A 25750-nucleotide genomic window follows, 5' to 3' on the forward strand; every position below is an offset into this window, starting at 1 on the left:
AATTACACTTGAGTCAAAAAACCAAACAGGCCCTAACCTAATGTTTTTGATCGCCACCACTCATCGTACCCTCAACCAGGTGTTGAAACTCCTCAGAGTCTTCCACTGGAGTAAGAGTAATGACCCACAATTTTTTTAGCTTCACTACTTTTTCAAGAAAAGAATTAGACCCATGGTATTTTAATAATAAAAAAATTACCTGCGGATGGCATTATTTAGTTAAATATGCATTCCCTTCTTCTTCTTTTTTATTTTGGTAGTTGAAGTTTTAAAAAATTTCGCCTCTGCCTCATTTTAGAACATATGCTTATGTATCTTTCCATGACTTCTCCGTAGTTTTAATTTGGACCAATATTGCTCACATGCGAGGAGTAGCTTGCATATATATGAACCGTTCATTTGGCGGTTTGCACGGTGGATGGCTGATGCCATAAAGATGCACCTTATTTCCACCATCTGATCGGTTTGATTGTTCCCCTGCAAATGGATGGCTAAAAATTAAAGATGGCCGGACAATCTATTTAACAGAGAAAGTAAACTAGTCATACGGTTAAAATTCTTCGACGGTCTATCAACCGTTAGCGGATTAGGTGCGGCCCCCCATATCCACACCGTCCATCCGTTTTTTCCATATCCTTTCAGAGATGATTGTATACTACAGCCAGCTGCTTTGGGTATGTGTGGACAATCCAATCATGGATCTCAGCCGTCCATTCACCTTATACCACTATTGGAAAGCCATGATACAAAAATCACACCGATTGGACGATTTGTACACTTTGAGTGTTGGTCTTTGTTTTTTAAGTTCATGATTAGACATATCTCCATTTGCTCGATCTGAACCATTTTGGAATCAGACGGTTAAGATCATCCGGTTATTGAGATGACCGTACACTTTAAATTGATGATTTGACTGCCCCCACATGTACAAAAGCAACCTGTACTATCATAAGCCTATGATATAACCAGTTGTATCCGATCTCCTCCCTTCTTCCTTTTTTTTTCCATTTCTAAACGGTGGCCGGATCCACCGGAAGACTTTGGAGGTCAAGGTTAAAATACAACGCAACGTGTGGGGTCCACCATCATAGATTCATTTCATCCAATCGGCCCAAGATGTGAACCTTCTCATTTTATTTTAGGAATCCAAAAATCGGGCCGAAATAAAGCTGATGTGGCCGCAAAATGTAAAATCATGCCTAAAACCTCTAAAATAAAATAGTGGGTCCCACCTGAGTATGTAATGGGATTATTTTTATCGTATCAATTTATCTCGATAAGATTCGTCTTATGAATGGTTTGGATTGAATGTGGAAATCACGGTTGGCCTAACAAACAATCTAAAAAGGTTTTAATGGTCGGCATCCCAATTCCAACTCGTCCCTATGTGGTGGCCTCTCTGAGACTTAGGGCTATCTGATTTTTGGCTGAAAAGTAAGAAAATGATGGGTCCACATGATGGACGGATTAGATTTCATGCATACATTACGTTGTTCCCCACAAATCGGGCTGTACGATAAGCTTAACTACAAAGCTTTGTAATGGATCTGACCTCTTTTAAAAGGACTCCAGATGATTCTGGCCTGATTGGTCTCCTTTACCTTTGTGATGAGTGGCATTGAGTCTGTACAAGTGAGGCCCATGGTTAGTTGGTTAAGACCGTTGATCTGATGGACCCCTCCGTGGATGGACGATCCCGAAGAAATCTGGCCACCGGGACAATCCCTGAACTTCAATTTCGCAGCGTTGCAAATATTACAATGCACATTAATCAGAGCCATAAACTGGTGGTCAAGATCCTCCGATTCCCATATGGAAAAAAAATTCGGCATCAGATCAACGGTCGGGATCACCAACAACCCCAAGAGTTGTACCGCTCCACTGGTCAGTTGGACCACATGCATAGGTTGATTATGCACCGTTGGATCATCGCCTTTCTAACCGTCCATTTTTTGCACACCTGTCTGGCCCAGCTAACCAGTAAATCAGCCAGTTTTCCAGGCCAGCTCACGTCCCGAACACGTGTGCAGATCTCCGCGGGAATTACCGCCGGGAGGACTGTTATTCGAGGAGGGCCCTCTCATGTGAGGCGGTGGAACACGTGTCAGATATCCACGTGAAATTCCCACTTTTCTAAGATCTGAGCCATTCATCATGTCGGAAGCAGAGCAAGCATACTACCTGCCAAAAATCAGTGTCGTACACTTATCAAATGAGTCACATATTTATGTTGAATTTGAACAGTCGGACTTTCTTTCCAACCGCACATTTTTATTGTATGATTTTTGACATGCATATAACCATCAGACCATCATTACTTTCTGTATATGGAATGGTCTCTGTGGACCCCACATGATGAATGGACTGGATCTCTGTCACGTGGGTTACGCCCGGATATCTGACACGTGTTGCACTACTCATGTGGGATCCCCTCATTAAACATCGTCCTTTCTCGAATTGGGAGCTGTTTCATACTCCGACAGCATTTGGCACTTGATACGCAACCACTCAGAACTTGTACACGTGTGCGTACATGAACTCAAATAAACCGATCAATTCGTGGAACTCACTGTCTCGAGGTTACATGCACAAAATCAGCTCGGTGCAATAATCCTACCATCTGAGCCGTGGACATTCGTTTATTGAAATAGGACCATTAGATACTTTCATTCTCAGCCGTCCAATAAATGTCCACCAATCCGACAGGAACATGATAAGATTACCGTAATGTTTTGCTTCATAACAAATCTAAACTAGCAACTAATAACCTGGAAGTTAAATTTTGAATTAATTATATTCCATGTATGCAATTTCTGGCTAATCTCTAAGTCCCTGCATATCGTCCTTCACCATCCGCCAGAGTAGCAAAGTCACACTCCTCACGAATCAAGCATCTCGACATTGCTTTGGCAGCGAGGGGCATTTTGGGAAGAGAAAAAATTCAAAGTAAAAGCTCTCTCATATCATTTGGACAAGTTCCACCCCATTCAAGTCCTTATTGACCCCCCTCTCTCTCTCTCCCCCCCTCTCTCTCCACCTCCGATTTTTATTGCCAGCCCCCTGCAAAAGCTCTCTTCAAAAATCACCCCCCCTATATCCAATGGAAAGAAAGATCTCTCTTTGGGTATGTAATGAAGCTATCTTTTCTACGTTGACTATTTATATCTTCTTACTTTCTTTTAATTCATCTTGATTTTGTTGATTTTTGTTGTTTCTGGTATTTGGGTCTTTTTAATTTTGTATCTGGCAATCTAAGAATCTGGTTACTTCCTAGAATGATCATGGACTGTTCCTGCTATTTTGGCATTTCTTGCTTCATTTTGTTACTCTTTTTTGCTGATTGATTCCTTCTGTTTCACTTTTTTAATTTTTTGCATCTTGCTTTTTATAGGATTTTCTTCATGGCTTCTTTCTTTATTTTTATAATTTTCTCTGGTTTTAGTTCCTGGTTTTGGTTGATTTAGTCTTTATGCAAATTGGGTTTTTGTATTGTGCCATTTTATTTTTCTTGATGTGGGTTTTTTTTTTTTTCCTTCTATTAATGTTTGTGAGGCATCCGTTCAACTGTATTTACTCATCTTTTGTTTCTGTTCCTTTTTTTGAATTTGGGTTTTTATTTTTATTGACTACATATCAGATGATGTCTTACCCTGCTGTAACTGGAACAAGATGAGAGGGGCTCTCAATACATTGCCTAGTCCTGTAGAGGCCAGGCATCGGTTGCCGGGATCGACGTGAGTTTCTTGTTTCTCACATCCTTTCACTGTGCTTATGTATATTATTAATTCATCAGGCTGATTTTAAATGTGTGGGTTATTATTATTTTTCTCATGCGAGTTAGTCCTTCCTAGCTTTCGTACTTAAATTAAACACTGATCCGGACTGCATGAACTAAGTTTGAAACACATGCATAGAATGTGATAACTACTGAAATTTTCCTTGTCAGTCTGGATTTGGGTCTCTGTTAAAATTTGCTACTTTTTTAATTTGGATTCGTTCTTGTGGTTGTAGTTACGTTGATTGTGGTAGACATTTTGGATTAGTGTATGTTTGTATGATCCTGACTGCATGAACTAAGTTCGAAACACATGTATAGAATGCGACACATATTGAATTTTCCTTGTCAGTCTGGATTTGAGTCTCTGTTAAAATTTGCTACTTTTTTATTTGGATTCGATCTCGTGGTTGTAATGAGGTTGATTGTGGTGGACATTTTGGGTTTGTATATGTTTGTATGAGAATTCCTGCTTCGGAAATGGATGAAGGTGAAATAGGATTTGGAGAGCCAATCCCAAATAGCTGGGAAAAGGCTATGATGATGATGATGTGCTTGATTTGTTGTCTAAAGCTGGGGTGAGCTTGAAATGGAATGCGGTTTTTTTTTTTTTTTTTAAATATATTCTTCTCTGGCTTTAATTCAAGGATTTTGTCCCTGGTTATAGGAAGTGTTAGGAGTTTAATTGTAGAGGTTCTGGGTTATCAGTTTCATTTTGTCCTGTTTCGTTGTGTATTAGGATTAGGGTTGTGCTGATTTTATAGGATTTTTCATATAAAGCGCTGACTTTTAGACGGGGTGAATTTGGATGCTCATTGAAATTAGGAGGATAGGAAGATGAATGTCTAACAGGTTATTTTAGCATGTATACAATAGAAATTTGGTGTTTTAGGCTTCTAGCTGATTGCTGTAGAAAGGTCTTTTTCATTGTTACAGTGTAGATTCAGTAAATGGTTTGTGGACAGGACTTCTGTTGGGTTCAGATCAAGCTATCAGACTGCCCCATATTGGGAATTATTTTGGGCTCTCTGAAAATCTAAACTACTACCTTGATTGAGCAGACAGTGCATTCCTTTCCTCTTTGTTCTGCATATAGTAGAAAGGCTGAAGAGAACGAGTTCCCTAGAACTCGTCTATTTTTGTCCTTGTCTATTTCTTTGGTTGCTTGTCATTGTTCGTGGGTGTTTCTGCTGTTTATGAAATTTTACATCCCTAAATATAAAAAGGAACATTTAACATCTGCAAATACCAAACACCTGAGAACAACAGCAAATAGGAAAAAGTCAGAAACACCCTTGGATGCATTTGATACACAATAGAGCACTGGATTTGTCAGTCAGTCTTATGCTGTGGACTTCTGAACATGATTTAATTGCAAAATTATAAGAGATAAATTTTGGTTACCCAGTAGATATGGGAAATGTCATGATTGTGCCTTCAATGTATACAAAGAAGAACCAGTCAGGAAAAGATTAATGACCTAAAAAACACACATGGATCTGACATCTTAACTGAAAGACAAGAAACCAACATGCCTCCATAGAAAAAAAAACAAACCATAGTGGCATTTTCAATCATGATTCTCTCATTTCACTATCTGTTGTGTACTATGAAAAGTGCCCTGAAGTGACTAGTGAGCTAGAGAACTGGTGTTATCACGAACAGAGGCAGTGATAACATTATCTAATATTTGCATATGGTATGTTTGTGCACATGTTTATTCCTATATGCAACTAACTTGGACACAGTGGTTGCAATCTCATCTCTTGGGCCTGGTCTGCAGATATAAAATGGCATCCCAATTAAACTACAGTTGAATTACTCAGGTTCTCCAATGATCTTATTTGCATGTTTTGCTGCACTGCAACTAAATGATATACTGCATTTTTGAAGCAGTCATGTTCAGTGGCCAAGCTGAGTAATGAGAGATGTCTACTAGGGCTAGCATTGGGCCATTCTAACATGTCAGATGTCAAGGCCTAACCCATCTGAGCTGGGCTCTTAGCAGCCAAGGCCCAGGCATCCCATTTATGCTTGTCACAGGCAAGGCCTGGGCATGAATTGCGGGCCGATTTCTGTGTGACAGGCTAAGGCCAGCAACCATCTAGCACAAACCCTACCAATCCTCCCCTTGTCCAACATGTGCACTTAAGGCTCGCTCGTATTCACCAAGAAATTGAATTAGATTTTATGTAGTTGAATAAAATGTAAATGGCCAAATTGAAGTTACCTTAGTATTTTATTCATGGAGTAGCCTCTAATTTGCAATCGCTTTATGTTCTAGTTGGACTCAATAGAAATCCCTGCAATTTGAGGTCCACTTCTTCATTATGAATCCTATAAAGCATTTAGTCATTTTATTTGGTTAAACTTAATGATTGCAACTAAATTCATTTGTGCATCTAAAAGTGTGCCGATAGAGCTGAGCCACGCTTGGGTAACTTGCGCTTGGTACCTGCCAAGGTTACTTCTACAAACCAAGAGCCACGTGGGTGAAACTGTCATGAGATCCACTCTGTTCATCAGGCACATTGCCTCATGTTAACCATTGAACACAACGATGATCATCCAAACTTAAAATAGGTCACGCCACAGGAAACAGTTTGGGATGGAACACCCACCATTAGTTTTGTGTAGGACACACTGCTGTTTTTTTTATACCATCCTATACATTCATATGATATGCCTCATCAGGGTGAAAGAATTACCCGACAATTACACTATCATAAAACCTAGACGGGCCATGCCACAGAATTTAGTGGTTTTAGGTAGAATGTTTTTGGGGTCGCCCACCCGAGTGTTGAATCATCCTGATTTCTGGAATCAAGGCCTAAAAAGGGGTGGTGCATGTGATGGATGGCATGAATTTTATGTGTGTTAATTCATTTCTTCCGTGCTAGTGAAAGTAAACCTGGTGGGTACTTGGCAAGAGGTACCCAAGTGTTTCCGTGACAATAACTTGTGAGTGTGGTCAGATTATGTTTAGGGACATCTGTTTCTTGTAGGAAACTGGTAGCATTTCACTGGATAGCAACATTTAAAGGGTGTTAGTGGACGTTTGTGTTTTCCATATAAAGTTACCTCGAGTTTTCCATCTCAATTTTCTCCTGATGGTTTCCAGCATGCTACTTTCAAACTAAAATTAAGAGAGATATTTCCTAGATTTAGTAACCAGATTGATGTAGTGCATTGTGTATGTCTGCAGAAGTGATTGGCTAAGGCACTGGTGGTTTAATCATCCATCATTTGCAGCTTGTCATCACCCAAGCTGTATTGGTGATGTGAACGTTTTATCTTGTGCACACACCGAGATTTCCTCTGTTGTGAATGGAGAGAACGTAGCTTATATTTGGGAATACACAGTTTTACACGAAGATGTTGCATTCTAGTGCATGTGAATGATTCACTTCTAAGTCGTCATGGGGAGGTGAATTCTGACAAGCTATGCCTCTCTCAGATGCAGCAACATACATGCATGCGATCTTGTCAAAGTCATTGTCCTTGATTTGGATGGAGTATATATCATACCAATTGGATGATATAACCATCCGATTGGTGGTCATCAAATCAGACTATTGAAAAGAAAATGGCCAGAGGTCCAAATTCAACAGACAGAATCAGATGGTTAAGGTTTGTCCATTCTATTTGACTTTCTGGTTGTGCTTCATCTACAACAGACTCCTCAGTTTGGGTGTTTGAGGAGTACATGCATGCATGAACAGGTATCAACGATAAGTCGTTTTGCCTTAGTGAGGTTCAGCTTGCTTGATAGCACCTAGAAACCTGCATTTATCTCCCCTTAGATGCGCTCGGGTGGCTGATAACACCCAGAAATCATTGTCCTTGATTTGATGGGGGTATATATCAAACCGAGTGGATGATGTAACCATCCAATAGGTGGTCATCAAATAAGGCTAGTGAAAAGAAAATGACCAGTGGTCCAAGTTCAACAGTCAGAATCAGATGGTTAAGGTTGTCCATTCTGGTTGATTTTCAGGTTGTGCTCCGCAATGGAGCCCTCAATTTGGGTGTTTTGAGAATTATGTGCATGCATGAAGCATAAGTCGTCGTGCCTTAGTGAGGTTCAACTTGCCTGATAGCATCTAGAAACCTGTATTTATCTCCCCCTTGATGCACCCGGGTGCCTGATAGCACCTGGAAATCATTGTCATTGATTTTTTATTTTTTTATTTTTTGTTAGCTTGTTAGTACACCCACTGTCAGTTCACACTTCACTGTTAGCCACCCCCACTAGGGATCGATACCAAGACCTCAGGGTTGAAACGAGGTATCTTTCACTCAGTCCTTGATTTGGATGGGGGTATATATCATACCGATTGGATGATGTAACCATCCAATAGGTGGTCATCAAATAAGACTATTGAAGAGAAAATGGCCAGAGGTCCAAATTCAACAGGCAGAATCAGATGGTTAAGGTTGTCCATTCTGCTTGATTTTCAGCTTGTGCTCCATCCACAACAGAGCCCTCGATTTGGGTGTTTGAAAATTACATGTACGCATGAACACGTATGAACAATAAGTCGTTGTGCCTTAGTGAGGTTCAGCTTGCTTGATAGCACCTGGAAACCTGCATTTATCTCCACCTCGATGCTCCTAAGTTCAGAATGTAATTTGTTGAAATCTTGACCTCAATGCGCAAGATGTTCCTTATTTTGTCTATGATCTGTAATTGTAATGAACATTCTATAATCCTCTTTTAGGTTTGGGGGCGTACTCCAGTGGTACCAGTACCACTATAAGCTATGGTGGTACCAGGCTGAGGTGGGGCCAACTTGATTTTTATGTAACATCCAACTCGTCCATCAGACATGTTGCCTTAATAAACATACAAAGGTGAAAAAATCAGGCCAATCCAAAACTCAGGAGGTCCACAGCAAAGGGAACATTTTGGGGGGAGACCCACATTTGTTTTTGTGTGTGTGTGTGTATTGGATAGAGGCCATTCAAAGCGATCCAAAACTCAGGTGGGTCACAGCAAAGGGAACAATTTGGGGGGAGACCCAAAATTGATGTTTTAGGGGTGCCCACCAAGTTGTGCATATTGGATAGAGGCCATTCAGACCCTTCATCTGGCCTATATGAAGGCTCGGGCCAAAACTCTGGAGGTTTTGCTACTCAAGTGGGCCTCGGTGAAAATCAAGGGTGAGAATTTGCTCCCAACTTATTCCATGTGCCCGGGCCGCATGGGTGTTGGATTGAGTTGATTTTTGGGACCTAAGGGTTTATTGAGGTGACGAATCTGATAGACAGATTGGATGTTACATAAACATCACATGGGTCCCACATCAGCCTTGTACAACTGAAAGCTTACAGTGGTACCAGTGCCACTGGAGTGAGTCCCTTGATTTTGTAATAGTTTATATCTTCTGTACCTTTCCCATACCATGTTTGGAATCTGAAAATTACTTGAATGTTTTCCTCTTTGAACTTTTTTTCTCACGTTAGCCTGCAAAATACTGGTGTTACAATGTACTTTCTTGTCTCACTTTTTAGCTACTTTATTTACATTTTGTACTAATTTGGTTCTTTGATACTTGCCTTGCTCGACCACTTCCTGATGCAGTGATGACGCAAACAAAAGGTCTCAAAGAAGTAAAGATTTTAAAGATAATGACAAGGGTTTCAGCACTTCCTTCCAAGATAGGAGCTCAAGCTGCAAATTTCTTTCTTTGAAACTGGTCCTAGTTATTATTATATGCGGAACTTTCTTGACAGTGCTCCATTCACCCACATATGAAAATGATCGTCTCACAAATCCTCTTTCCCAGTATGTTCTATTTTTAGATTTTTCCTATGCATCTTGCTTGACACTTGCTACCACTGCCTGAATTTTTGGTCTGCTCCAGTTTTTTCAGGGATAGGTTTTCCTTTGATGGGTTTTGTTAGAAGCAACCAAAATACTTGTTGGAGGCAAATAATTGGATAGCCTTGTTGTTATCATTACTGGAGCGTTTGGATCGTTAGTTGCTTAAGATAAGCTACTTATTACACAAGTAGCTTATCTTATTTTCTACTTATCAAGAAGATAAGTATGTTTGGCAAACAACATACTTATCAGCTTCTCCTCTCTTTCATCTCTCCTGATGCCTCTTTTCAGCAACTTATGAACAGTAGAAAAACTAAAAAATTTAACTGAAGTGATTGTGTACTTTTAAGTAAAAAAGTTACTTGTAACTAATCATAAACCAAACTTATCTGAAATAAATCACTTATATATTGCTGTAAGTAGAAAAAGTAACTTATTCAGTGGTATCCAAACGGGCCCTAAATGACTACTCTGCCCATATTTTTCTGGGAAATGACTTTTATATCCTGACATTTTGGATCCCTATGAAAATGGAATGGACGGATAGATACCCAAAAAACAAAGATATTGCTTGTAACCATAGAGGAATGTTACTATAACACACGTACATTGTACACGTGGAACTTATGCGTCGCAATCAGGAGCATTGATTTGTGGCCACCATATACGTGGGTTATATCCAAAAAGACAAGGCCATAGACTTGTGGAAGCCACATGATGAGTGGCCCAGAAAAGGGACAGTCAGCTCAAAACAGACCGACAGTCTGCACTCAATGAGCAAAAATCACAGCAACTGGATTTGAGCTAAACCTTCCAGCTACTGCAATGCTATGTGAAATATGTCACTTATATACTGCTGTAAGTAGAAAAAGTAACTTTTTTGGTGGTATCCAAACGAGCCCTAAATGACTACTCTGCCCATATTTTTCTGGGATCCTATGAAAATGGAATGGACGGATAGATACCCAAAAAACAAGGATATTGCTTGTAACAATAGAGGAATGTTACTATAACACACGTACATTGTCCGTGTGGAACTTCTGCGTCGCAATTAGGAGCATTGATTGGTGGCCACCATGTACGTGGGTTATATCCAAAAACACAAGGCCCACCACTGCACACGTTTACCACATATATGGTGAGGATGGAGTTGCATGGAGCTATGACGTGTACAGAAAATTAAAATTCTTCATCATCGTGTTAATCTCAAGAGCCAAAATAGGACTTATACCGTTTTATTTCTAATTGAAGCTCATATTCACTTAGATTAGGACTTAACAACTAACCTATAAACCACTTACCATGTTTTTTTTTTTTTTTTCCTGAGAGATAAGTTACCACTTTTTTATGCTGCCTACAACTCCAATTTCTTAGTAGCTTAGTGTAAGTCCTCTGCTTACGAGGCCTACCTTACGAATGTCTCTCAAGTTTGGAATTTATCTGTCTCCTATTTGCATCATAATTTCTCTCGCTTGTCAATCTACTAAGCTTATCAAGAAATGCAGGTCAAGATTCGTTGATGTGGGGTGGCTATGGGAGAGGGCCCTTGCTGATTCACGTTATGCATCGCATGTAGATGTTAATTGGGCTCAAATTTCAAAAATTGTCAACCAACTTGCTGACAATAAAAATGGACAGCTGGAAATCGGCTTATTAAATTTCAATGGTAGTGAGATCAACCACTGGCAGCAGGTTGTGCCAGGTACCCACTGTGTCATCCTTCACCTGGAGTATGCTAGGAATAATATTACTTGGGAGGATCTATACCCGGAATGGATTGATGAGGAAGAAGAATCTGAGGTGCCCATTTGCCCATCTCTACCTGAGCCTGAGGCAGTGAAAAAACCACAACTTGATCTTATAGCTGTCAAGCTTCCCTGTCGTCGGTGGTCAGTAAATTGGTCGAGAGACGTTGCTCGGTTACATCTGCAGCTTGCAGCTGCGAAGCTTGCTGCTTCTGCGAAGGGAAACCACCCAGCGCATGTGATCTTTGTTACTGATTGTTTCCCTATTCCGAACCTCTTCATGTGCAAGGAACTTGTTGTCCGTGAAGAAAATACATGGATGTACAAGCCCAACCTGAGAGTATTGAGGGAAAAGCTTCGGCTTCCAGTTGGATCGTGTGAGCTTGCAGTCCCACTCAAGGCCAAAGGTCAGTTTTCTAGTATTCTTTTATTTGTGTGGCAAGCCAGTTCGGCCCTTTTTGTTAAGGCTATGTTTGGATACCATGGATTCCACGTCCAAATATGCTGTAAGTAAAAATATACAATTTCAATCTAACATTTGCTAGGCCTGATAAATTTATGTGGACCCACCTTTGTAATTCATTTGGTGGGTCCTGTGGTGGGTGGAAGTAGCCCCAAAGGTCTTCCCCATCAAATGATCTTATCAATTTAACTGAGGTCCTTTATTAAATGTGTACCTTTGTAATTCATATGGTGGGCCCTTCGGTGGGTGGGAAGTAGCCCAAGGTCTTCCCCATCAAATGATCTTAACAATTTAACTTAGGTCCTTAATTAAATGTGTACCTTTATTGCAATTTTCATTGGGTGGATAGGATAATTTCACAAGGGATATGTTAGCGCATGTCTAGGGCTGCAGCTGGACTGGGCTGGGTTTGTCTAGCAAGTCCAAGTCCATCTTGCTTCGCGCCAGGTTTGGGCTGAGCCCTCGAGGCCCATGGTTTGGACCTGGGCCTAAGGTATAGACCCAGTAACTAGTTGGCCTAGCTTACAGCTGGCTAAGGGCCAGGCATGACTAACTGATTTAACGCTAGTGGGCGAGTACTGGCTGGTGGGCCAGGCCAAAGTCTGATTCCCTATCTCATGGGCCTGGACACAGGTCCTTAGCTGGTGGGTTGGACCTGAACATATGTTGGCCCAGCCTAGCTTGCCCAGCTGCCATCCTAGGTATGTCCCATCCCCTGATAGATAGGGCCCACTAGATTCACAGCATAGGAACACCTAGTCATGCAAAAAAGAAAATAAATGTTCTTCCAATTGAGCATCTGCTAGTAGAGAGGATTTAGATCTCCCTGCATGTCGGTAAATGATGGCAAGTTCATCACCGTGCCACACCAACTTGCTTATCTAGCCACTTTCTGAATCTTGAAATGATCTCTGGTAATTACATTTGCTAGAAAACTGAATGGATTCATCTGTTGCTAATACCTGGAAAACCATATGCATTATCAGTTTTTTTTTCTAATTTTAGTAACCAAATTTGATTGATGGGTGAACTAATTATTATTTCTGTGACATAACTGTTCTTTCTTTCAAAGCTGTTTAAGAATTTCAAGTGTCATTTTATTCTCATGGGAAATTATTACTTATAATTAGTTCCATGAACAGAGAGGTCCTACTTAGGAACTGCACATCGGGAGGCATACGCGACCATACTCCATTCAGCACACGTATATGTCTGCGGTGCAATCGCTGCAGCCCAGAGCATCCGCTTAGCAGGCTCTACAAGGGACCTTGTCATACTTGTTGACGAGACAATCGGTGAGTATCACAGAGGGGGCCTCGAAGCTGCTGGGTGGAAAATTCGGACGATCCAAAGGATCCGGAATCCAAAGGCAGAGCGGGATGCGTACAACGAATGGAACTACAGCAAGTTCCGGCTGTGGCAGCTGACTGACTACGACAAGATAATATTCATCGATGCAGACCTGCTCATCTTGAGGAATATTGACTTCCTATTTGGGATGCCAGAGATAACAGCCACTGGCAACAATGCTACGCTCTTCAACTCAGGTGTGATGGTAATTGAGCCCTCCAACTGTACTTTTCAGCTGCTGATGGATCACATTAACGAGATAGAATCTTATAACGGAGGCGATCAGGGATATTTGAACGAGATCTTCACATGGTGGCATCGAATTCCAAGACACATGAACTTTTTGAAGCATTTCTGGATAGGTGACGAGGAGGAGAAGAAAGAGATGAAGACCCGTCTGTTTGGAGCAGATCCGCCCATCCTTTACGTCCTTCACTATCTGGGTAATAAGCCTTGGATATGTTTCCGGGACTACGACTGCAATTGGAACGTGGATATATTGCAGGAGTTTGCGAGTGATATTGCGCATGCAAGGTGGTGGAAAGTGCACGACACAATGCCAGAGAATCTGCAGAAGTTCTGCCTGCTGCGGTCAAAGCAGAAAGCGGCTTTGGAGTGGGACCGGAGGCAGGCTGAGAAGGGGAACTACACAGACGAGCATTGGAGGAGGAATATAACAGACCCGCGTCTGAAGACTTGCTTTGAGGAATTCTGCTTCTGGGAGAGCATGTTGTGGCATTGGGGAGAGACGAATTGGACAGACAACGGCACTGTTCCTGCAACTCCCCAGGTGACGACTGCATCTCTCTCTAGTTTGTAATTTCACTCTCTCTCTCTCTCCATATATCTTCTTTTTTTATATATAGATGGGTACCGAATGGAGTTAGGTACGCCTTTGAGTGAGTTTCAATTAATGATGCCTTGATACTTCAAAATGGAATGTATCCATGATGATTCATTTGCTTCTTTAAATTGGTATCATTGATTCTTTTGTCAATATTCTTCTTGCATAAGTCTTGCTTTACATGTCGCAAGGGTACATCTGTTCCTTTATTTCCTTACGAAGTTTCCTCCTCCATCTTCAAGCTTAATGTGTACTGTTTGGATGTTCACCAAATCATTGTGCGGTTTTTTTTATTTATTTATTTTTCCTTTTATGAAAGATGACTGATTTTATTAAAATTCCCCCCCTCCCCCCCCAAAAAAAAAAAAAGCCTACAGCCCAACAAAGCACCTTCCCTTTAGCTATTTGAAAACACCCGTTCTGCCTAGTTACAAGAAGTCCCCTCTCTGTTCATAACGACCAGGTGTCTGCTAGTAAAGCCAAAGGCCATAAAATATTTCTCCTTTCCCTCTGAGCCCTTAAGGCAGTGCCTCCATTTACATACAACCCCACCCCCCCCCCCCCCCCCAAAAAAAAAAAAAGAAAAGAAAATAAAAAGAAAATAAAAAAAGAAAATAAAAAGGAAAAGAAGAAGAAGAAGAAGAAGAAAGAAAAGGCTTGCATTGTTCCTGTCATCACACTCGCAATTTCGAACAAGAATAAAAAAATCGGCCCAGCAACTCTCACGTATAGTCGCAATGCAGAAACAGATGGTCCACAGTATCTTCATTTTGAAGACAAACAATGCAGATGTTAGTTATTGGAAAATGTCTCCATTGCAGATGGTTGATGGTTAAGATTTTACCCTTTCCCACTAGCCGTAGCCATCTAAAGTCGACAACCCTAGGGGTGCTCCCTACGGGTGAAATTATTACTGCGAAGCATATAAGATATCCTTTTTCCCCATTTGGGACCAGCCTAGAAGTGTTTGGGTGCCCAATACCCTATGTGTGGGCATGTTGGTTCTCTCCACAATCAGTAGTGACCTGACCCTAGTTGCATGGTCCTTCTAACTAGGTGCCACTTTTGCTTTAAATTGTGGTTCGACTTGCGTTCCCACTCTTCTTAATACTTGCTAACTATCTAGGCACCGCTCTTTCTTTAAATTTTGGTTCGACTTTAGTTGCACGATCCTTCTAAGTAGCTGTTTTACTTGCTTACATGTCAAATTGATGCTTCCTGCCCCAGCTTCACTTCATGCTTTGTGCAGCTATAGATCTGGGAATGGTTCCTACAAATCAAGGGGACGAAGCGATGTGGGTACATGCCTAAACATGATGTAACTATATTTCATGGTTTGGCTTTGACATTCTTATTCAGTCGATTCTATTTTAGTTGCACTGTCGCCAAGTTCATGTATTTGATCATATTGATGTTTCTGTTAAGCTTCCTACCCATGATTTTCAGATTTAGGTGGACACAGAACCATGATCATGTGTATCGACTACCACCAAAAATCAAGTGTATAAACCATCCTGCTCTGTACCTGCACACATCCAATCTCTCTGTCATGCTGAAGTGGCACATTTAGCATGTTGGTGTTTGACTGTACTTGTGTAGGGAGCATCCTAGCTTGACTGTTTGAAAAGCTTTTCTTCACCATGCAACCCAACCCACCTTGAAAAGCTCACATCCTTATAAGAGAGATTCAAAACTTAGGTCAGACACTTGCAACCCATCTAAACCCGAACTAAAACTCATCAGAGGAACCCTACCCCAGTCTAAACTCTTAAGACCCAACCACACCATGGGCATATGCTAGTTTTTCTCTGGTCAGCTAGCTGAAACCAATTCAAATAAACATAACCATTCAAAAAAGGGTATGGAGCAAGGTATTCTGTAACGGTAACATTGGCTGTAACGGCTATTATAGTCTTTTTCTTTCATTGAAAAAAGACACACAAAAAACAACAAAAACAAAACCAGAATGGACCGTTATGGCCTTTCCAGGGGGTGTAATAGGCCGTTATGAAGGTGTAACGTGTAACAGTTGCCATTGTTACATTTATATAGCAGCCGTCAGGCACACCAGAATATGAGGGTCCTGCCACAACTACCTAATATTAAATCAGACCCTTGATGCTCTTGGGAAATGGATTCCATTGATGAGGGCAGAACATGTATGGGTGATATGGGTGTCTCCCTCTTCTTCTCCTGTTTCCAAAATCCAACAAAATTAATGGTGGTGGATGTAATACTTGTTTCCCTACAATTGGATGGATGTAGATTTTTACCAAACGGTTTGGATAACATATGAACATCAAGGTAGACCCTAGGAATATTTCAACGGTAAAAATTTCTTTTCCTAATTTTACCTCTCGTGTGACCCACTTGAGTTTTTTATTCCCCTCATTTTCTATTCCCTGCGCAAGGATGCTGGGTGGGGCCCACAGACATGTTTTTGATAAATCCACTCTGTCCATCCGTTTTTTGAGATCATTTAAGGACTAGCAAAAAAAAATTAGGTGTATCTAGAACTCAAGTGGGACACACAAGAGGAAACAGTGATCATTCAGTGAGCACCGTTGAAGCATTCTTATGCCCAAAAAATTATTGTATCAGTCTACATTTTTGGTTTTTTCACTTCATCCCATTGACAATGACCTTATAAACGGTTTGGATAACATATAAACATCAAGGTAGACCCTAGGAATATTTCAACGGTAAAAATTTCTTTCCCTAATTTTCCCTCTCGTGTGACCCACTTGAGTTTTTTATTCACCTCATTTTCTATTGCGCTCCCTAAAATGAGATCTTAAAACGGATGGACGGAATGGATTTCTCACATACATTGTAGTGAGCCCCACCCAGATCCTTGCGCAGGAACTTCCTGCGAAAGCCTTCGCAGGAAATCCGCGTCCGTATGAGGGATGCGGATTTCCTGTGAAAGCCTTTCGCAGGAAGTTCCTGCGCAAGCAGGAAGTTCTTGCGCAAGGATGCTGGGTGGGGCCCACAGACATGTTTTTGATAAATCCACTCTGTCCATCCGTTTTTTGAGATCATTTAAGGACTAGCAAAAAAAAAATTTAGGTGTATCTAGAACTCAAGTGGGACACACGAGAGGAAACAGTGATCATTCAGTGAGCACCGTTGAAGCATTCTTATGCCCAAAAAATTATTGTATCAGTCTACATTTTTGGTTTTTTCACTTCATCCCATTGACAATGACCTTATAAACGGTTTGGATAACATATAAACATCAAGGTAGACCCTAAGAATATTTCAACGGTAAAAATTTCTTTCCCTAATTTTCCCTCTCGTGTGACCCAGTGACCCACTTAAGTTTTTTATTCACCTCATTTTCTATTGCGCTCCCTAAAATGAGATCTTAAAACGGATGGACGGAATGGATTTCTCACATACATTGTGGTAAGCCCCACCCAGATCCTTGCGCAGGAACTTCCTGCGAAAGCCTTTCGCAGGAAATCCGCGTCCATGTACGAGAGACGCCTACACATAGGACGCGGATTCCGAAATCTGTCCAGGCGGAGCTCTGTGGGGCCCACCATGATGTAAGTGTTTTATCCACGCCGTTCATCGCTTTTATCAGATCATTCTAGGTTTTGATCATAATTATGAAGCAGGTCCACAGCTCCAATGGACCACACCAAAGGAAGCTGCAGTGATAGTGACACCCACTGTTGAAACCTTTCTAAAAGCCACCGTGATGTTTTTTTTTTACCATCCAACCTGTTAATAAGGTCATGTAGACGTGGATGAAGTGAAAAAACAAATATCAGCTTGATCCGAAACTTCTCTAGCTCCAAGAAGTTTTTAATGGTGGACATTCAATCCCCACTTTGTGGTCCATTTAAGACCTGTAGCTGCCTCATTTTTTGGCTTATACCTTAAAATGATATGAGAAAAACGATGAAAGGCGTGGATAAAGCACTCACATCACGTTGGGCCCCACAGAGCCCTGCCCGGACGGATTAGTAGGACGCAATCCGCATCCCTACACATAAGACTCATGCAGTGGAAGTCGCACTAAATCATGTACTAGGATTTCCACTTCCTGCAGGAAAAACAAAACCAACTTATCTTCTTTTCTTTTTTTAAAATCGAAGCTGGATGTAGAAGGTATATAACAGTGCATTGTGGTGAGATCCAATGGTACGAAGTATGAGTATTTTTCATGCCTCCACTAATCTGGAACACGCAATGTGAATGGTTTGTATGCCATTTTGAAGGGTTGGGATTGCCTGATCATTGCTTTTTAAGCACGTTCATGCATACACATCGTATGTACCGAAAAGAAAGTGGTGCGCCCCTCTTACTTATGGCTCCACCATGATCGTATATGGGCCCACTTGGTCGCGCATTTAAATTCGCAGTGTAACAAGGTACATTGAATTCATAATGGATGGATGGATATAGCTTCCGCCATATAAACCTCTTTACATAAGAGGCCGAGTTTACATGTGGGGTCCATGTTTGGTCTATCCAATCCATTGATCTGACGGCCCCATTACAGATGGACCATTCTCCCAAACTGGAAGATCCTAACCATCAAATCTTGATCCCCGCATTGAATGTGGTCCGTTTGTGCATTTCTTTTTAACCATGTATTGCATACCAACAATGTGAAGGTTAGAGTAAACCAATTGAGAGTATATTCTAGAAATGGCTTCTTTTCATCAACCATGGCCGTCAGATCAATGACACTTGCAACCCAAATGCATCATTATATTAGACGGCGATAGTAAAACTTTGAGTGGTGATGATCCACATTACCATACCATTTCATATAATTAATTTCATTAAAAACAAAAATCATTGATCTTAACGACCTCTCTCCCTCTACACACACGTGGTCGCACGTGTCAGATAATGTCTACATACAACAGAACATAGACACAAAGGGGGGCCGAAAATCATGTAACAACACATATTGATTTAGGGCCATTTCTTTACAAGATTGATTGTAGACTCTAAAAAAAAAAGATTTTCTACTCTACTCCACTTCCACTCTACTCTTCTATAGGTTTAAAGTTGCCTGACAAAATGAAATTATAAAAGGCCTCTCTCATCTTCCTTGCTCTACTGAGGAGGAGCTGATGGTAGCCACTCATCTCCTTGAATGAAATTCTCCAATGAATACACCGAAACATGCTCCCCTGGAATCTGATTGCTCCATTTCACCCTTGCCGATGGGTTTGCACCGGGACCCACATTCTCAAACTCACCGTAGAACAATGTGGAGAGTGCGAAATCGCCGGACCATGGTAGCCACCCTTCTGGCCTGATCAGAGCCCCCAAGTAGCAATGAATGAAAACTGTCCTTGAATACTCTTTCCATGGTCGCCCAAGGTAATTCTTATGTGCCTTTGGATTCTTAAGGTACAATGTCATGTAGTCATCTGTGCCATTGATCACACAGTTCTGGAAAACGAAGCCTGTAGATTGCGCAGGGTCGGTGCGGCCTTGAGCAGACACGGCATTGTTCTCGCCTTTCTCTGGCGAGAGCTGTCGGGGCTGGACAAGGATCTGACAGTCCTGGAGAATGGTGGCCGAGTTGCCGAAGATGAAATCGACAGTGCCGGCGATGCGGCATGACTTGTAGAACTGGCGGAGGGAGTGGGCATAGAGAGTGTCTTGGTGCCCTAAAAATTCACAGTTCTCCAGGATGGAAAGATCGCTGTCGGACCGGAATGCGACGGCCTGGTGGGCATCTGGGCCCGCTGAGTTCACGATCGTCAGATCACGTGCCATGAATCCATCACCATTGACTCCTGCACCATGGAAAAACGCAAGATGAGGCTTTGGTCAAAGTAGGCCCTTGACAAACTGCAACCTCACAAACGGTCAGGTATGGGACCGCCTCTTGCAGGGATGAACATACACTTCATTTCAGACCGTTGAATCAATGGGCCATGTGAATTCATAAACATTGGCTCTACTATACTGTTTTTGGAGGTCCACCCATCTAACGGTTGGGATCAAATTTTAAATATGTCATCCAATGATTGTAAAAAAACATATAGAAAATGTGGAATTATAAGTATACAACCATCAAGATAATTCTATACTTTAATGACCATGTTACCCTTCAAATGGGAGAGCTTTTCATCATCGCACATGACCGTCCACTCAGTCAACATGAAAAATATTTCATGTACAGGGACAGAGAAAGACGAGAAAGACCCCCATCCCCTGCCTTTCAAATTCTAACCGTAGCTTCCGAATAAAAATGACTAAAATGACCTCGAAAGAGATATCCCGCTTTTGCTAATTCCAACGACACCTAATTTGAAAGTTAAAGGCTAACTACGGTAGCCTTCTACCAAGAGAGAAGGGCATTTTAGTCATTTTCTACGAACTGATCATCTGCTGCCGGCTACATGCTATGTAGTGACTTCATCACGGCACATGTGAACAACCAACCTCGGGACCCACCTCGAAATTCCCGTCTTGAAAATCAGGCCTATCCTCCACTCATTTACAGGAGTCAGAACGTCAGCCGTCCATTGATTTTGGCGGTGCGGCCCACCTGTTGAGTGTGGACTTGCTTGATTTCCGTGCCAAGCGATATTCATGGTGGGACCACCTTTTGCATGGCTCAGATGTCCTGCGAAGTTGACACGCTGCATGCTAACTTAGCACGTGCTGTAGGTTATCGGTTTCGTAGCAATTAGTGCATTTACAAGCTTGTAAAAAAATGATGTATATCCCAATTTCAAGTGGACCACTTGACAGGAAACAATGTTTAATGAGCGCCAACCATTAAAAACCTTTCGGGGGCCATAAAAGTTTTGGATCAAGCTGATTTTTGTTTTTTACCTTCATCTAGGCCTGTATGACATAATCAACAGATTGGATGTCAAATAAACAGTATAGTGGGCCTTAGGAGGATTTTAATGGTGGATATCCAATCACTATTGTTTTCATGTGGTGTGGTCCAACTGAGTTTTATATACCTCTCATTTTTGGGAAAAAGGCCTAAAATGATCTTTAAAAATGAATGAACATAATGGATGAAACATATACATCATTAGTGGGGCCCACAGAGCACCGACCAGCAGCCCCAGGGCTGGTGTCAGGGGGAGTAGCCAATTCGTTCAGATGTCCTGCGAAGTTGACACGCTGCATGCTAACTTAGCACGTGCTGTAGGTTATCGGTTTCGTAGCAATTAGTGCATTTACAAGCTTGTAACCCGATCCGCCCTTCATAGAATTTCTAAAGAAGTACAGAGTCTTCAGACCAACCATGGCAAACGCGAAACCCGATCAATAGCATTGCTCTGGTGGGCCACCACATCAATGACCAATTGCCAAGAAAAAAAAAGCAGTGGTCGCACAATCCTGACCATTCATTCCATCACGGAGAGAGAAAGAGAGATATCCTACCTACGGTAGCGGTGTTGTAGGTTGAAACGCCGACCATCTGAGCACTCAACTTGCCGGTAATGACGGTTTTACCCATCCCATCTCCCAAAAAGACCACATTCCTCTTCTGTAACGGAACCCTGACGATCTCATCATAAACCCCCTCCTTTATATGGATAACAAACCTGCGCCCACCGTTCAAGATATCTGGTGCAGCGTCCACTGCACTCTGCACCGTACGATAGCAACCCTCCCCCGACTGGCAGACCGAAACGTCCGCCGTTAGACCAGACGGAAAACCGCCCCTGAAACTGGAACCTACCCCATCGCCGTTGCTGCTCCCCCAGAAACCAGATCTCTCGGTCATGGGCGGTTTCCAGAGAGCGGTATCGTCACCGAACAGATCGTAGGAGACGATCATGCTCAGGGCGTTGCTGGTCAGCTTGGTCAGCGAGTCGAGGAACGCCATCGTGTCGTTGACTCGCTGAGTCGTGTTCACGTACTTAAGGGCAGACCAGCAGTCGTACTGGTAGAGGACGGCAGCGCTCATCCAGGCCCTTGCGTCCTTGGCCCTGCGTGGCAGGATCCCGGACGCTGACGAGAGGGAGATGCGGTATTGGGAGTAGCCCAGAACCTCGAGGCAGTTCTGCGCGGCGTTGGACATGTTGGGATTGCCGGAGGCGGAATCGAGGATGGTTTTGGCCATGGATTGGGCGGTTTTGAGGTTTTCGGTGGAGATTTTGATGGATGCGAGGATTATATCGATGGGTTTTGGTGGGTTTGGGAGATCGGCTTGGGAGAGACCGCTTTCGCAGGAATCCGGGAATCGGGTGGCTTTGCATGCCTGTTGGATTTCTGGGGAGCCGGAAACCGGTGACTGTTTTGGGTTTTTCCCGGAATGGCGTGCGTCCGGTAGCTGTTTTGGGTCCTTGTGGTAATGGTGAGGCGTGGCGGAAGAGAGGGGGAGGATGAGGAAGAGAGAGAGGAAGGCGAGAGAGATAAGAGAGGCCATGGAGAGGAGAAAGAGGCGATTTTGGAAGGGTAATTTCGGAAGAAGGGAGGAGATGGGTTTTATAGGCTTTCTCTTCTGCATAGTGGAGATTTTAATGGCCCGTGAGTGGGGTTTGTTTGGCAGTATTTGCCTTCATCCAATTGATGGTGGTGATTTGGATTGGGATCTACGGGGCTATTTTGGGAAGGTTGGACGAAAAAGATAAGGCTACTTTGGGAATTTTGTAAATGAGAGATGGTGGTGGGAATGCGATGCATATGGTGGAAGAGGATGGAAGGGTGGACGGACGAGAAGAGGGTGTTCTGGTTTTTTTCAGCAGGGGATCGCGGATTAGCCGCGACTGGGATCTAGCTAGGTGTGTTCGACCCTGAACGTGGGGCCCACCTTGACGTATGCATTGTATATCCGTGCCGTCCATTCGTTTTGGTAGCTTATTTTAGGGTATTTTCCCGAAAATGAACCAATTACAAGTCTCAGGTGTAACACGTCACAGGAAACGGTGGTCATTGAACGCTCACCATTAAAAATTTCCTAGGGTCCATCGCAATGTTTATTCGCCATCCAACCTTTTGATTAGGGTAATCTAACCTGGATGAAACGGCAGCTTAATCCGCGGCCACAATAAGCTTTTAATGGTGGGAATTCAATCCCTATTATGTGGTCCACCTGTATTTGTATCTGATTCATTTTTGAAACCGTGCCATAAAATAAGCTGGTTAAACAGATGGACGGCACAGATATACAATGCGATGTGCCCACGGTCAGGATCGCACCCACCTGGCTGGATCTGGCGTCCAGCTAATCCGCGTTCTGAGCAGGGGTGGCACCTTTCCACGCTGTACGCGGGTTCTCCATTCTGGTACGTGGGAACCGTCTTTTTTTAATCCTGACCGTTGGTCTGCTGAGTTGCACTCTTGATGTCCGATGGACTCAGATGGACCCAGCTACGTACTGAGTAGGGGCGGCACCTTTCCATGGTGTACGCGTGTTCTCCATTCTGGTACGTAGGGACCGTGTTTTTTTAATCCTGACTGTTGATCCGCTGCGTTGCATTCTGCATGTCCGATGGACTCAGATGGACCCAGCTTTTCAGAGCTGGAAATCCGTTTATACCAAATATTCCCCAGCTTTTCAGAACTGAAATCCGTTTGCACCGAAGGCTTGTTCAGGGGCTTAGAATTTGAAATCCTGAGCTTCTATTCCTGAATTTAAAATTCCTGGAATTTATATTCCATGTGTCCACAGGGATTTTCAAATTCCTGATTGAGAGTAACTCATGTATTCTTATAATTGATACAGAGGATGAATTAAATGCTTACAAATGTCCCCAATCATGATATATGTGTGCAATATAAGCAATTGTATAAGATAATTATTGGACCAATCCAATTATAGAAGAGCTTTGGCCTGAAAATAAGATAAATTTCAACTTTTAGCATCCAAGAAAGTTAGGGTAAGTAATTTTATAGCATTTAATTATTATTGTATGAATGTAAGTGAAAATATGTCTAAAAAAATTTTAAATCTTTCGAGTCGAAATTAATTTTAATTTTTTTAAGAAAAAAAGATCAAGAATATCAACCGACCTCAAATTTTCCAGTTGGCGAGATTTCTTAGACCTTAAAAGTAGACTAAAGCAGGTAGGGCACGTTGATCATTTAGGATCAATCAAAATCAAATGGACATAACGATGCATACTACCATTTTGTTTAGGGTCTTCTATATATATGCAACTAATTTAAGGTTTGGAATTGTTATTGGTAAAAATGAATTGACCAAGTTAACAACATGAGAAAGAACAATAAGCATGGAAGATGACATCAGCTCGGCCATTGCTATCAAGCACTACTTCCGGGACTACCCTGAGGACCGACTATAAGGTATGACCTCGACTCCAGCTAACGCCCCATTATCGCGGCCAACACACGGTTGAGTAACAACTTGGCCTTGAGGTGGATGCCGATCACAATCAATAATTCTATTTAGTTTGTAAGACTTCAACCAACTTGACCTCGAGGTTAGCCACGGTCATTCAACCACAAACCTCAACCACCTCGCTAATGAGGTCAGGCTCGATCATCAACTGCGGCCCCTCGAGGGCTGACCACTTGAGGACATTGTTATTAAGATTAGATCTCCTCTAATCTTCGTCAAAGATGGAGATCCCTTTCATGATATGTGCTCACCAACTAAGGAAGATACCATCTACGTAGTTGGCACCATGCAACTATAAAAATAAATAAAATAAAATAAAATATATATTAAAAAAAAAAAACTCATAGTGAAAGTTATGCACAAAAAATCATAATCCTATTAGACTTAAAGTGCCTAATCTAACTTTGGGATCAGAGAGTCCCCTCTCGCAGCCCAAGGTCCCATTGTCATTCGATCGCAGCCCACGGTTCCATTGCCATTCGATTCTTGCAGGTATACGGCGGTTTGGAATAGATGACCAGAAAACAACATCAACGTCAACGGGATTCTTCCATTCAGGAGATGAGTGTTTGCATGTGTCTCCCACTAAGCCGTGAGTAGGTCCCTAGAGAATTGTGTCAACTTTTAAAAACGACTGTTTCTTTCAACCGGTGTCGCTTTTATAGGCCGACGCACCATAAAAACCCTCGTAGGTCCACATACAAAGTTCATTTTCCGAAGAACCGAATCAGGATCTGGCATCCGTGCCACACCATACTTAGCCCACGTAGATGCCTGACTCCAAATAATCAGGATGCAAACCAAGGGATCCGACATGTTTTAAACGGGTATCCGATGATGTTTAAACGGGCATGCGTCCGATGTCTAGACCCATTTTAAAACTCAATCGGGTTTGGGTCCATTTTATCTTGTATGGTTTACAAAGCAGGTCAGGTACGGGTACCTAACGGATACTCAACTAATACTATATATTCCATTAATTATAATACTACTCTAATTAGAGTTATTTACATATATCACCCTCCCTTTTTCATAGAGTCCAATAACACCCTTTGTTTCTTGAAATGGGCCAAACAACGCCCCTCAGTTAATTGCATTGAAAAATCTAACAAGAGTTAACATGTTAATGACTAAACTGCCCCTTCAATTTACCTTACCTTTTACCATAATCTCTCTCTTTTTTACACACCCCCACACACACTCATACCTTAGTGGGATTTCACCACCTTTTACCATAAACCTTTTACAAAACCCTTTCACCTTCTCACCGAAGCCTAGCCCTAATACTAACCCTTACTCTCCTCGGATAGATGATTAGATCAAATTCCATGGATGGCCCACCATTGGATGGTTTGAATCATCTCAAAGTGGTAGGGCAGGGGTCGTTTGGCACAATGGATTCAAGGGGATTTCAAATCCCATGGTTGTTTGGCA

At 42.1% G+C, this 25750-nt stretch overlaps 2 protein-coding genes across 3 annotated transcripts; one reads left to right on the top strand and one right to left on the bottom strand.

Moving 5' to 3' along the window:
• Positions 1-2970: 2970 nt before the first annotated feature.
• Positions 2971-15534, top strand: LOC131242583 (putative UDP-glucuronate:xylan alpha-glucuronosyltransferase 3). Of its 2 annotated transcripts, none has more exons than XM_058241319.1 (6): positions 2971-3128; positions 3638-3734; positions 9360-9563; positions 11108-11754; positions 12953-13950; positions 15232-15534. In XM_058241319.1, exons 1-6 carry the CDS (start codon positions 3101-3103, stop codon positions 15313-15315), a joined length of 2058 nt encoding a protein of 685 aa, XP_058097302.1. In that variant the 5' UTR covers positions 2971-3100; the 3' UTR covers positions 15316-15534. The 2 variants fall into 2 exon arrangements, with proteins under 2 accessions (XP_058097302.1, XP_058097303.1); XM_058241320.1 differs by having other exon boundaries at positions 15254-15534.
• A 3209-nt stretch (positions 15535-18743) lies between these two features.
• LOC131242584 (probable pectinesterase/pectinesterase inhibitor 51) lies at positions 18744-22644 on the bottom strand. Its single transcript, XM_058241321.1, has 2 exons — positions 21391-22644; positions 18744-19775 (listed from the first exon to the last, which is right to left on the bottom strand). Exons 1-2 carry the CDS (start codon positions 22460-22462, stop codon positions 19084-19086), a joined length of 1764 nt encoding a protein of 587 aa, XP_058097304.1. The 5' UTR covers positions 22463-22644; the 3' UTR covers positions 18744-19083.
• Positions 22645-25750: the final 3106 nt, after the last annotated feature.

The sequence above is a fragment of the Magnolia sinica genome, chromosome 4 (assembly GCF_029962835.1).
Source record: "Magnolia sinica isolate HGM2019 chromosome 4, MsV1, whole genome shotgun sequence".
Classification (NCBI taxonomy): Eukaryota; Viridiplantae; Streptophyta; class Magnoliopsida; order Magnoliales; family Magnoliaceae; genus Magnolia; species Magnolia sinica.